The sequence below is a fragment of the Volvox carteri genome (assembly GCF_000143455.1).
Source record: "Volvox carteri f. nagariensis unplaced genomic scaffold VOLCAscaffold_45, whole genome shotgun sequence".
Classification (NCBI taxonomy): Eukaryota; Viridiplantae; Chlorophyta; class Chlorophyceae; order Chlamydomonadales; family Volvocaceae; genus Volvox; species Volvox carteri.
This window is the reverse complement of record NW_003307588.1, coordinates 968,383-979,550: the sequence shown is the minus strand read 5'-3', so window position 1 is coordinate 979,550 and position 11,168 is coordinate 968,383. Positions and strand designations below refer to the sequence as shown.

Genomic DNA, 11,168 nt, shown 5'->3' with positions numbered 1-11,168 from the left:
AAATATGCAGTTTACTCGGATCGTTTACTGCTCTTTTGATAAGATCCAGTGAGGCTTGCGAGTCAGTGGCAATTGTTAAGGTGATGTTCACCGCCCTTTGGGTTGAAACCGATTTGACAAACTCTGTGGGGGACACATGTTTTGCTGAGCAGTACGGCCCGTACAACATATAACATCTTGTCTTCATTGGTCCTTTGCAAAATTTCTGATAGGTGCTCCACGTCACTTATTCCAGCACGGCTTGAATACATAAGCCACACTCGTTGGATTCTGATCAGAGCTTAGGTGCTGCCGCAGCTGCAAAATGCAACAAACGTAACGCTGACGTCGACTTGCAGCCGTAGCATTCCCGTAGAGGGTTTCCACTAAATATTTGGGGTCGACGCAGCTGAAGCAGAACCTGCGAGAACCGGTGGCGTTGGTCGGCGTTTGGCGCAATGACGCCAGATGACAGGCAGCGTATGTGCGCTGCAGTGACAGAGGCTGGCCTGGATTCTGCTGGGCTAGATGAAGAGGACTTGGAGCTACTGTGGGCAGCCAAGTACCGGACCGCTGCGCGCCTGCGTGCAGCTACACGGGAAAATCTCGTTCAAGCGCATCTGGCGCCTGGCGTGGTGGATGCCATTCGGCAGGCCTTAGGTAAATTCTAAGCGCGGTTCCTGTGCCACCAACTAGGTCATCCTTTGCCGAGGAGCCTGCGTTGCATAGACTCCTGCTCGTGGTGGTTGCTCTCGCTGCCAAGATATCAACTTTAGCATCTTGGATGCTGCTGTGCACACATTGAGTGGCGTGGACCGTGAGGCTGGTTGTCTTTCGGTACATCTGAAGTTCGGCATGCGACTGATCACCCTGTCAACTAGGGTGTCGGAGAAGTTTTCTGCTTAAGAGGGGGTTTCTGTCCTGTCTCTGGTAATGTAACCTGTCTCCGGTATCGTAACCAATAGCTTGCAAGATGTAAACAATAACTTGCAAGAAAGGTTATTGCTGTGACGGATGATCTTCCTCAACAGTAAACCCTAATGTAGGCGTTGTTTGTATAGTGACTTTAGAACGGTGTTTCTAGTCTTTGTGGTTGAGAGAAAATCGGATGTGCAAGCTTTCTCGATAGCGCACTGAGCTGCTGCTGGTGGCGCTAGCTTGGGTAGTTCCCTTCACGGGCATTGGCAAACTTGGTGGAGAAAGTCCTTCGTGGCCCCATAGCGCGTGCACATGGTTGTGTTGCATCCATTTTGCATGCCTGACCCTGCTGGCAGAGGTCGGTGACCCCCAAGTCTGTGACCGAAAACAGAGTTCCAGTAGACATTTTAGAGAATTTTCCATTTTGCCCTACAGAGGAAATTGAGGTACCCCGTAGTGATCCAAATGGTTTTGAGTCTTCCAGGGCACGGCTTCCAGGGCCCCAGTGCAGCCACCCCAAGTTGTTTTTGCAAAAACTCGAAAGATATTTTAGCGTCGATCTACATGGTAACAGGGTCTTGAAGTGTAAGGCCCGCTTGGTTGCCAGTCAAACAACAAGTATACATGTGAAAATCTCCTCATTGGCGACTTGACCCAAGCAAAAGCAGCATTTCAAACATCCTGAGGTGGTTCAGTATGTACGTGATTGAGCTACTGTGATTGAGCTACTGCGAAGATTGTGGCGGAGTAGGCTGGCCATGGCAGGGGATCTACCTTGGCTGCTATGGGCACAGCTGATCGTGTCTGAATGGCGACTGACTGCCTGACTGACCGATGGGGTTGTCTCCGCTCGCGGCGTGGATAAAGCTGCCATCTCACTGGGATCCATTATACTTTCCTCCCCCTGCATGCTTGCTGCTGGCGACTGCTGGTGAACATGCTCACAGGCGGCTGCTTGTGAACATGCTCACCGTGTATCAGCATTGTGTAGATGCTATACCACCGGCTGTAAAAAGGCAGCACCCCGCCGTGCAGCTGTGCGCTGTGTGATAGTGGCCCGCCTTGCATGTTGTCTGGTGACCGTGTCTATGATGTGCACACATGCTGCAACATTGTTATGCTTGACGACTTAATGTTGCTCATATTGTACAGCATGGGTGTTCCGGTGATCCACCCTGCTCACCCTGCCGTGGGCCTGCCGCCTGCAGGCGCAGATGCTGGCACCAGCAACACTGATGCAGGTGAGCCGACTGTGCCTGATGCGGGAAAGGGGGGAACAGGTTTTGTGGGCTTGGTGTGCCCGTTTCATTGCAGCACTGGGCTTGAGTGTGTGTGGATGCTCGGTTTGTCACATAGCCTGCCTTGAGCGTTAGCCATTACCACCCCCCATTGTCACTGCTTACATGCCCTTTCCCAAACTGCTAGGCCTGCCCATGCACCGTACTAACGTTTCCACAGGTGTTGTGATGGTGGGTTTAGGTGGAGTTGGGTCTTACTGTACAAAAACTACCAGCCAGGCTCCCACTCTCAGTCTTGTCAGGTCTCACATTCCTGGACAGAAACCAACCCTCAGGCCGCAGGCCACCATGAATGGAGAGCGGGGGAGGGGGGACTTCATCAGAACGCTCATTTATAGCGCTAGTGCCAACATGTCCATGAAGGGCTTGTCCCTCGGCAGGCGGGCAACATGCATAGTGATAACACTTGGCAGTTGCACGCCCCAGCCTGTTGGGCCTGCGATTGCGCAGCCCTGTGTGACAGCACACACTTTCTCTACTGTAGAGGGGTGGTTCAGTGTTCAGCATGATATACACCCTCTTGCTACTGAGGGGTGTGACTTCTGGCTTGATTCAGCTTGAAGTTGCTTCATCACTTTGCTGCTCTGCACCCCTTCGTTCCTGCCTCCTTTTGTTGTGTTGTGATCCTGCATGCATTGCAACTGGGCGCCAGCTGCTGGTTGTTTAATGTGTATGCGCCTTGTGGGCACGATGGGCTATCCTTGTGCAGGCCTGCCAGCTTGCAAGCTGCAGCTCCGGCAAGACTTGCAGAACCAGGACCTGTTCTTCTTTGAGCCCATGGACACTGTCAGCACTGCAGCTGCCACAAGTGCTGGCGTGAACAGCATGTTCTTCCTGGACCCCGAGGGCAGGCAGATAGCTGAGCTGAAGAAGTGGCTGGACCGTGCCGAGGATGAGTACTGTATGGGCAGACCCATCCGGCCGCTGTCCATCAACGGTCTGGTCAAGGTGGGATATAACAGCCTGACCAAGGACGGAGAGCTCCTTGTGCAGCTTGTGTCCAACCCACATGGAACAGGGTTTGGAACGAGAAGATTAGGCGTGGTAGATGGGTGATGCATGCAGCTTTGTGCACTGTTGAGTAATACACAGCTGAGTGACCAAGGGGAATGCATGTTTACCTAGCCATCTTGCGCCCATCTTGTGCCTGTTGTGCAGAGTGGCAAGTCCTACATGCTCAACGAGGTTCTGCCTGCTGTGGCCAACACCTACTACAGCAGCAGTGGCAGTGGCCGGCAGCATGCTGGCATGGTGCTTTCAGAGCCCAACTTCCTGCGCGTGAACTGCTTGGGCTGTGATCGCAGCAGCGGTGTCAGTGGCTTCCTTAAGGAATTCCTTGCCGTACTCAAGTGGAGCGCCGCTGACCAGCGGCTCTCTGCTGCTGCCAGCACGCCTGCACCCAGCGACAACTCGGCTGTCGCTGCAGCGGGCGCCATTCAGGACTTCATGGAGCGGCTGCCACGGGACCGCCTGAACTTCCTGCTGATTGACGAGGTGCAGAGCTTTTACCTGCTTGAGCGGGCCATGCTGGGCGACTTTTTGCCGTGCAGCTCAACACTGGACTTGGACGAAGTGCAGCTCATGCAGTGGTAAATCAGCACAAGGTTTCCCTAACCGTGTTGTGTGATCACATGGGCGAGGATGAGGGGCAATGGCCAGTGAAACACGCCCAGGCGGAGCTTCACACGAGGGGGCAGAAGGCACTAAGGGGAGATCGCTGCAAGATTCAATTGTACGACATAAGCATATTGCACAAGGGGCAGAGGTCTGCACTCATGCCTACAGCAGGTGTACGACACAAAGGAGCTGACACATGCACCATTTTCCTTCCCTCCACTGTCGTGTGTACTGCAGCATTTTCAAGGAACTCCTGCTGGACAGCCCCCACTGGGTCGCCTGGGCCGTCACGGGCAGTTCCATGGCGACGCTATGGGCCAACATTGCAGTCACCCTGGTGAGCAATTGGTGTTGCAGGGGGGGGCACTTCTGGGGGGATGCATATGCTTCATTCTCAAAGAGCTAGACGGGAGTGTTCTATATCTGCTTTCAGAATGCAAATGGACCCAGGAATACATAAGTTATTGGTCTCCAAAGTTGGTTGTATGGCAGCGTGTGGGGTGGTGGGTCCGGGGCTCCAGGAACGATGTCGAAGGGGTCCCTAAACAACGTCACCAGTGGCTAAAACGTGCCAATATGGACATCAATCGCTTCGCCTTGGCGAGATCTATTGATTGTGCTAGTCTGCTGTGATGCTAGGGAGGTTAGTTAATGGGGGGCCCTTCAGGCCTGGGGCCTTGCCTCTCAACACCCCTTGGCGCCATGCAACATGTGTGACCCAGAGTTGTTTACACGTCTCCTTGCGGCGTGACAGTGTGTCAAGGTGCGCCAGACCGATTGGGTGCAAGGACTGAGTGGCCACTCGTTGTGTGTATAGCAAGAGCCATGGTGGGCCACGGACCTTCATTGTCACTGTGAACACATTGATATATCTTCCTAGGCAGTTGTAACAATTGGGTTTATGTGATGTGCGTGCTAAAGAAGGCGAGCAAGAAAACGGATGTGTGGATAGCAGACCTGAAGCTAGGCATCCAGGCCCCTCGGCAGTGGTGCTTCGTGCTTCTGGGCCAACATTGCTGGCAGCACAGCTGACGCGGTGGTGTTATGAACGGCAGCAGCCGTGTGTCGGTGTGAACTCAATCATGTTGCTGATGTACTAGCAATTGTGTGAACACAAACTGGCATCCCTGTCTGTTGTGGTTACGGGTGTTGCATGCATGCCTGCTTGCAACGCTTGTGAATGCCGTGAGCTCTGCTTATAGCCGCATATTCTGGCGTTGTGCGTCAGGCTCCTGCATTTGTCCAGGCGCTAAGACTTCGTTTTATGATGCTGCTTGCTGTTTTTGGAATTCTGACGGCCACGCTTTGGCTGCCGAAATTGTTCTGCAATGCTGCCTAAGTTGCGATGTTCCAGCTGTGTGTATTTTGTGCGCTCGTTTCCAAGCTGCGCTTGGGCCATATGTATAGCCTTCATTCGAGCGGGTTTTCCAACAGGGGACGTGCTGGTGGTGGCTGTGATTGGCTGCACGGCAGTTTTTGTGACGGACGTCAAAAGGTCTTCACGTGCAGATCACACTGGTTTTTTCCCGGGCGAAAATGACTTTTTTGAGCATGTACGGCAGTGTCATACACACATGTCGTACGACAGTGGGTGGGTGGGTGGTCCTGGGGTCGCCGGGCAAAAAATGTAGCATGTGTGTCCGGAGAAAAGTATGTGCCCCCCCTTGGTTGCAGTCCCAGGACCCAGCGCCTTTGGGTGGACCCTCAGCTCCTTCCCGCCTGCCTCATTGTCACAACCCCAGCCACAACCCCCACTCAGCTTCTCATGCTCCCCCCCCCACACACACTACATTTTTTGCTTGTCCACCCGCGCTTCCCCGCACATCTATGTACATGTCCGCACTTGCCTGTACTTCTCCACTTATTAATTTTTTTCACCCCAATTTTCTGGCCACAACTACCTGCTATGCATCCTGTTAATTGCGTCATCATCCTTTCGTCCAGTATGACACTTCTCATGCCTTCCTCCGCCGCCTTTTTCTTCTTAGGTGTTTCCTTTCTTTTTTCACTTTCCCTTTTCAGTCAAAATATCTCATCAGCCAGCCAGTTGAAACTCTTTTGCAGCCAGTTTAAAATGTTTCAGCAGCATTTGCATGTTTTGTCCTTTATCGCACCCGGCTCACCACTTTGCTACCCTTCTGCTTTGCATGTGCCCTTGCCGCTACTTCTGCTGCCTGGCCAGGTGAGTCCAGTGGTTCGAGCTTTTTCGGTATATCGTGTTGGCGTCTGTCCGCTAGCCGGACTAGGATAGTTGGGTTGGTCAGGTCGGTCGCGCGTTTTTTTGGGGGTTTGAGAGGAGCACTTGCATACCAACAGCTTTTCAGTACCAGCTAATCAGCTAGTTCTCCAGGCCAGCAGCAAACTTTATTCCAGCTTTATGACAGCCCTGTTTTATTACTTCTCCGCTGCCTTTACACCTACTTCTTTACAGCTTGGCAATACTGCTTTTTCTGCTTTCTTAGTCCTGGCAGCTTAGGTAGGTTGTTTTTCTGACATCATCTTCACTCTGTCATCCCGATGTCGCGGTCTTCACGGACGCCTTTTGGTCAGTTCTACGTTTGGTACACTCTTGCCCTGGCAGCAGCTTCACTCGTGCATGGTTCATCTTCCCCCCCAGCCTGTCCTACCCATGACTGTAGCTTCTGTAGAGCTGAACGCCTCTGCTGTGCATGGCCGCAGACCAACGATTTTGTCCTAATCACGTACCACTCCCAACTCAACCTGAGCCCCACGGTGTCCAAGGGTGTGCTGCAAGTGGCCTGGGAGCAGCTAAAGGCCCAGGCCGCGAGCTGGGATCCGCCACTGCCAAGCGACCTGGTCTGGCAGTCACCACAGCAGATCGCCATGCTCGCCTACTTATGCCAGGAGTGGAGTAATGACGGGACGGCTATCACAGCTGCAAAGCTGGTCGAGCAAACCCTGAGAGGAAAGTTCATTCCCGAGGTGGGGCCTGCATAATGCAATCCTGCAAATGGGAACGGGTGCAAAGCATGGTCAGGCGCTGGCTGTGAAAGAGTGTGCTCCTTGCGTGTTGAACGGCAGCTGGTGGAGCCAGACGGTTTCGACTAGCAATCCCCGATTGCCGCATGTGATCCCTATTCAGGTGCTGGCGGACATGCACATGGTACTGCAAGTGCTGGGCCAGCCTACTTCACAGGTGCTGCTCCTGCGCAAGCTGCTGGACCCAATGGCTGGAGTGGAGCACGCCAAGCTCCCGCTGGCGTTCGAGGTGCTGCTGGCCAACTTCACCACTGAGCGAAACGGCAGGCTGTATCTGGATAACCCGCTATTTGCTCAGGTGCTGCAGGTACGGGTGTAATGCCAACACATGCCCATGTACATCAGGAATACCTTCTGAGTAGCGCATGTTCACCAACCAGGAGGCCCTAGAGGCTTGGGCCAATACATGCAGAAGTTGTGTTTCAGGTGCACACCTGGAGAAGTGGGCATTTGAGGCGCTCACCCGGGTGTATGTCGGTTTTCAAGGCATGCAGGGTGCTGCGGTGACACAGAATCGGAAGGGTTTCTGGGACACAAGAGACTGGACTGTGCGAGGCTAGAGGACACGAACTTGTACTGCTGCCCTACACAAAACATACTTGCTACCTGTCATTGCCCGCTCTTCCCTGCTCAGGCGGCCACCACAGAGTCTGGAGAGTTGTTGGACTCAATCACCTCCATCCCGTCGCTCAGCTCCACAATGTTCAGGGAGCTGGTTGTGCTCGGTGAGCGCTGCAAGGACAAGGACTTCGACAGCTACGAGGACCTGCACAGCCTCCTGGAAGCCATGGCATCTGCACTGGCGCTTACACCGGACAGGCTGCTGAAGGCGGACTGGTTCATCCAGGTAAGGATGCCAGTGAAGGGTGTTGGGGCATGTGTGGGGGGTGGGCGAGTTGCTGTACTGCAAGATTGGCGAGTCCGGCCAGGAGACCAACAGCAGAAGGAAAAGGAGGATGAGGTTAGGAAGCTACAGTTGCAGACAGCGTCAAGGTCACCTGCAAAACACAGGAGGAATGGTAACAAGGCAGCCAGGAAACCGTTGGCAGTGCATGCTGCTGGCTAGGGGAAAAGCAGGGTTGCAAGCAGGGTGGCCAATCAGACAATGAGCAGCCAAGCTTGTGAGGTATTAGGAGGGCGCATGCAGTGGTCACAGGACTACTGCAGCACCCACGGGTCAACAGTAGTGTTCCTTGCCGTGCCAAACTGGGTGGGTGTGGGGATGCAGAGGAGCACCTGCTGCAAGCTTTTTCCCATGTAGAGGGGACCGTTAGAGGGGCCACCAAGACAACCCAGCCGGGCACCAAGAGGGCAGGCAAACGGAACAAGGGGTCAGAGTGCGAGGCAGCAGTGCAGCACCTGTCGAATTCCAGGCATGATGCTTGTCCAAACAGCTGCAGTCATTGTGCGGACTGCAGCCAGCCAACAGGGCCGGGCCGCAATGCCGCTGGCATGTACACCCCTGCTTCCCATGCAACTGCGTTGATCACAGCCCCGGTGCTCCATCTACCTGCAGGTCCGGGACCACCACTGCAACAGCCGTGGCAGCAAGACCAAATTTGAGCGGGATGACAGGGCTCAGACTGATGTCAAGGTTGGGCTTCGCTGGTTCCACAGGTTGCTGCGCAACATCCTCTGCCACGGCCCCATCCTGGAGCAGCAGAAGTTCCTGGATGCCTACCCGCCAGAGATGGCTGCGTTTCATAGCAGTGGTCGCATCAGCATGGTGCTGACCAAGACATATGAAGTGAAGCCCAGGTGCAGCGGCGGCAGCAGCAGCAGCAGCCAGTGTCACGGCAGCAGCGGCAGCAGCAGTGGAGGGCGTGGTGTAACGGCTATGGCTATCAAGTGCACACCTGTGTGCCCGGCCTCAGTGGCAGGCTGTGGTCAGCATGGGCCACTGGTTCACACCACCGGCAGGCATGGGGTGTGGGGCCAGGGAGGGCTGCGGGCAGCCACACTTGCACCGCGCCTGCATGTGAAGCACTCACACTTTGCACTATCTGCAGCAATAGGGCTGCGGCTACCCTGGTGAGGTTGCCCCTACCGGCTGCTGCTGACCGCTATGCACCATGTGGAGCTGATAGCGGTCCAGGGGGAACCTGGCGTGTGTGAGGGCAGATTGAACTGCCGGTGTCCAGAGTCCATGTGTGAAAACGGGGGTGGACTGAAGGAGGACTAAGGGGGAGACCGTTTGTTACTCCTGGGGTTTGTTACTCCTGGGCTGCACTGGACGGTGTTCACCTGCCACCTGCAGTATGCCGCAGTATTCCTCCCCCAGGGTGGAGTGACTGAGGCCCGTGGTGAGACCATGGTAGTGCAGCAGGGCCAGGAGTTTGGATTCCCTGGCGTGTGGTGGCAGGGGGAAGGCGGCACTGAGTTCGAAGTTTCGGATTGACATGGGCAAGAGACAGGTTGGTCGTTGCTTAGCGGTGCTGGCTATCTGAACATGATTGGAGAAGGTGTTTTTACCTGGCATATTGCAGTTCATGGAAGGGGCCCAGTAGCCGCCTGATAACCTCACGAGTAGCTTCTACATATTGATCAACATATGTGTCATCCTGAGGGTGATGGGTGGTGGTGGCCGGTTTACGGAAGTAAGTGGACTAGCACACAGCATGGAAGACCTGGCATTATGAAGAGTTGCTTTGACAGACCTTCTGATTGGCACGCACATGTTTGGCTGTAACGCAGCTAGCAGCTTGACCGTTGCCATTCGTGCTATGCTTGCGCCATGAACTGAAATCACGTCATTGTATGTGAAAATACCAGAGCTGTACTGTCAAGATTACATGTAAACAAAGCTATGATTGCATGTATAATTGGGCTTGCTTAGGGTTATCTTCTGCCTTAGTCGTTGGTCTGCAAACCACCTAATCGTATTCAAAGTGACTGTTGTACGATTCCCTCAATATTTTAGGGTTCTATGTCTCGCTCTCACCCTAGAAATCAAGCTTTCGTAACTAGCTGTGAACATCCAGCATGCACAGGCCATGGGAGGCTTTGGCAACATCGCGCGCCACTTTGGCCTACATGCTTGCTGTGTGGGGTGTGACACGTGTCTTTCACGCTGGCTGTCGATGCTTCCTCCGACAGCTTTCCAACGCCGCTGAGCATGATGAGCGTCGCCCACCCCCAACAGCAGGCAAGCACCGCTGAGCATGATGAGCGTCGCCCACCCCCAACAGCAGGCAAGCACGGCCCTGCAGTTTTTTGGGCGGGGCCCCAGCATGAAGCATCCAGAATCTCTGGGTGTCTGTCTGGTATTTGTGTCTCTGGGTGTGAGTTGGTTGGTTCGTTAGTTGTTGATTCATGTGCATGTTGTCTGCTTATGTGCTTTTGTGTGTGTGTATGTGTGTGAGGAAAAATGTCAGCTGTTTTGGTGTGAGTGTGAATGTGAAGATATGGAGCATTGCATCTGAGGGGCTGTGTTGCCCGTGCGTCTGTATGTCTGTATGTGCATGTGTGTATGTGCATGCCTAGAGACGACTTTAAAAAAGGTCTTCTGATGTGTCGCTGGTTTCTCCTTTTTTCCCAACCCCCTTGTCCACACATCCCCACACTGACAAGGACATGAACACATGAACTGACTGACACACATACGTATCGACACCATGCACACTCCCAACACTCCAACACTCCGACACCAGCGTTATTTTTTTGCGGAATATATTCCGAATTCGGAATAAAAAAATGTTCGTGGTCCTGAAAGTTAAGGATAAATAATGTTCCGACCGTGCAAGTTCATTCCTCCAGCCAAAAATGGACTGTCCGTGCCAAAGCCGCTAGAATCTCACAGGAGACATACATGTTAACCATATCATATACTTTAATGCCATGGATACTGCTAGGAAGCTCACGCCCGAAAGTCAACGAGGAATCGGACTGTTTCTGACCGGACCAAACGCTGCAAAACATTGACCCGAAGCTCCCAAAGCGTGTTAGGTCATTAAAGCAGATATAAAAAATCACTGAAGCCATTAGCGATGTTAATGAAGACGGTATAGAGGTCGTAGGGAATGTGGGCGCAATGCTGCAGCCAGCCGACGACAATGACGCCACTCCGGTTGTCAACAGCGAGCGGGCCAAACATCAACGTTCGTCATATGGAGACAATCGCGATGGTCCAGGAAACAGGCTGCGCTTGGTGGTTCCGGTCCATTGCTGCTATGCATCATTACTTTTGCAACCCGGAAGGTCGTGTAGTGTTATCTTTCAACGTGATGCAAGACGAACGATGGTGAACGAACTCTATTCGATCAGTGTTTGAGAGATTGTGGTGTGCGCGTGTTGCGGCATTCCCCACGGCGTTTGCACGAAGTAAACTGTAACTCATGGGGGGGGGTCTGGGGGGGG

General features: G+C 53.7%; 1 protein-coding gene across 1 annotated transcript; it reads left to right on the top strand.

The window, feature by feature from the left end:
* Positions 1–437: 437 nt before the first annotated feature.
* On the top strand, positions 438–10,397 carry VOLCADRAFT_106538 (uncharacterized protein; the record flags this gene model as incomplete). The annotated part of the gene is made up of 15 exons (XM_002954767.1): positions 438–639; positions 2,106–2,138; positions 2,905–3,143; positions 3,354–3,689; positions 3,746–3,960; positions 4,050–4,149; positions 4,535–4,575; positions 5,835–5,994; positions 6,492–6,755; positions 6,916–7,119; positions 7,447–7,659; positions 8,329–8,559; positions 8,733–8,843; positions 10,004–10,093; positions 10,383–10,397. 15 exons carry the CDS (start codon positions 438–440, stop codon positions 10,395–10,397), a joined length of 2,454 nt encoding a protein of 817 aa, XP_002954813.1.
* Between the last annotated feature and the right edge of the window lie 771 nt (positions 10,398–11,168).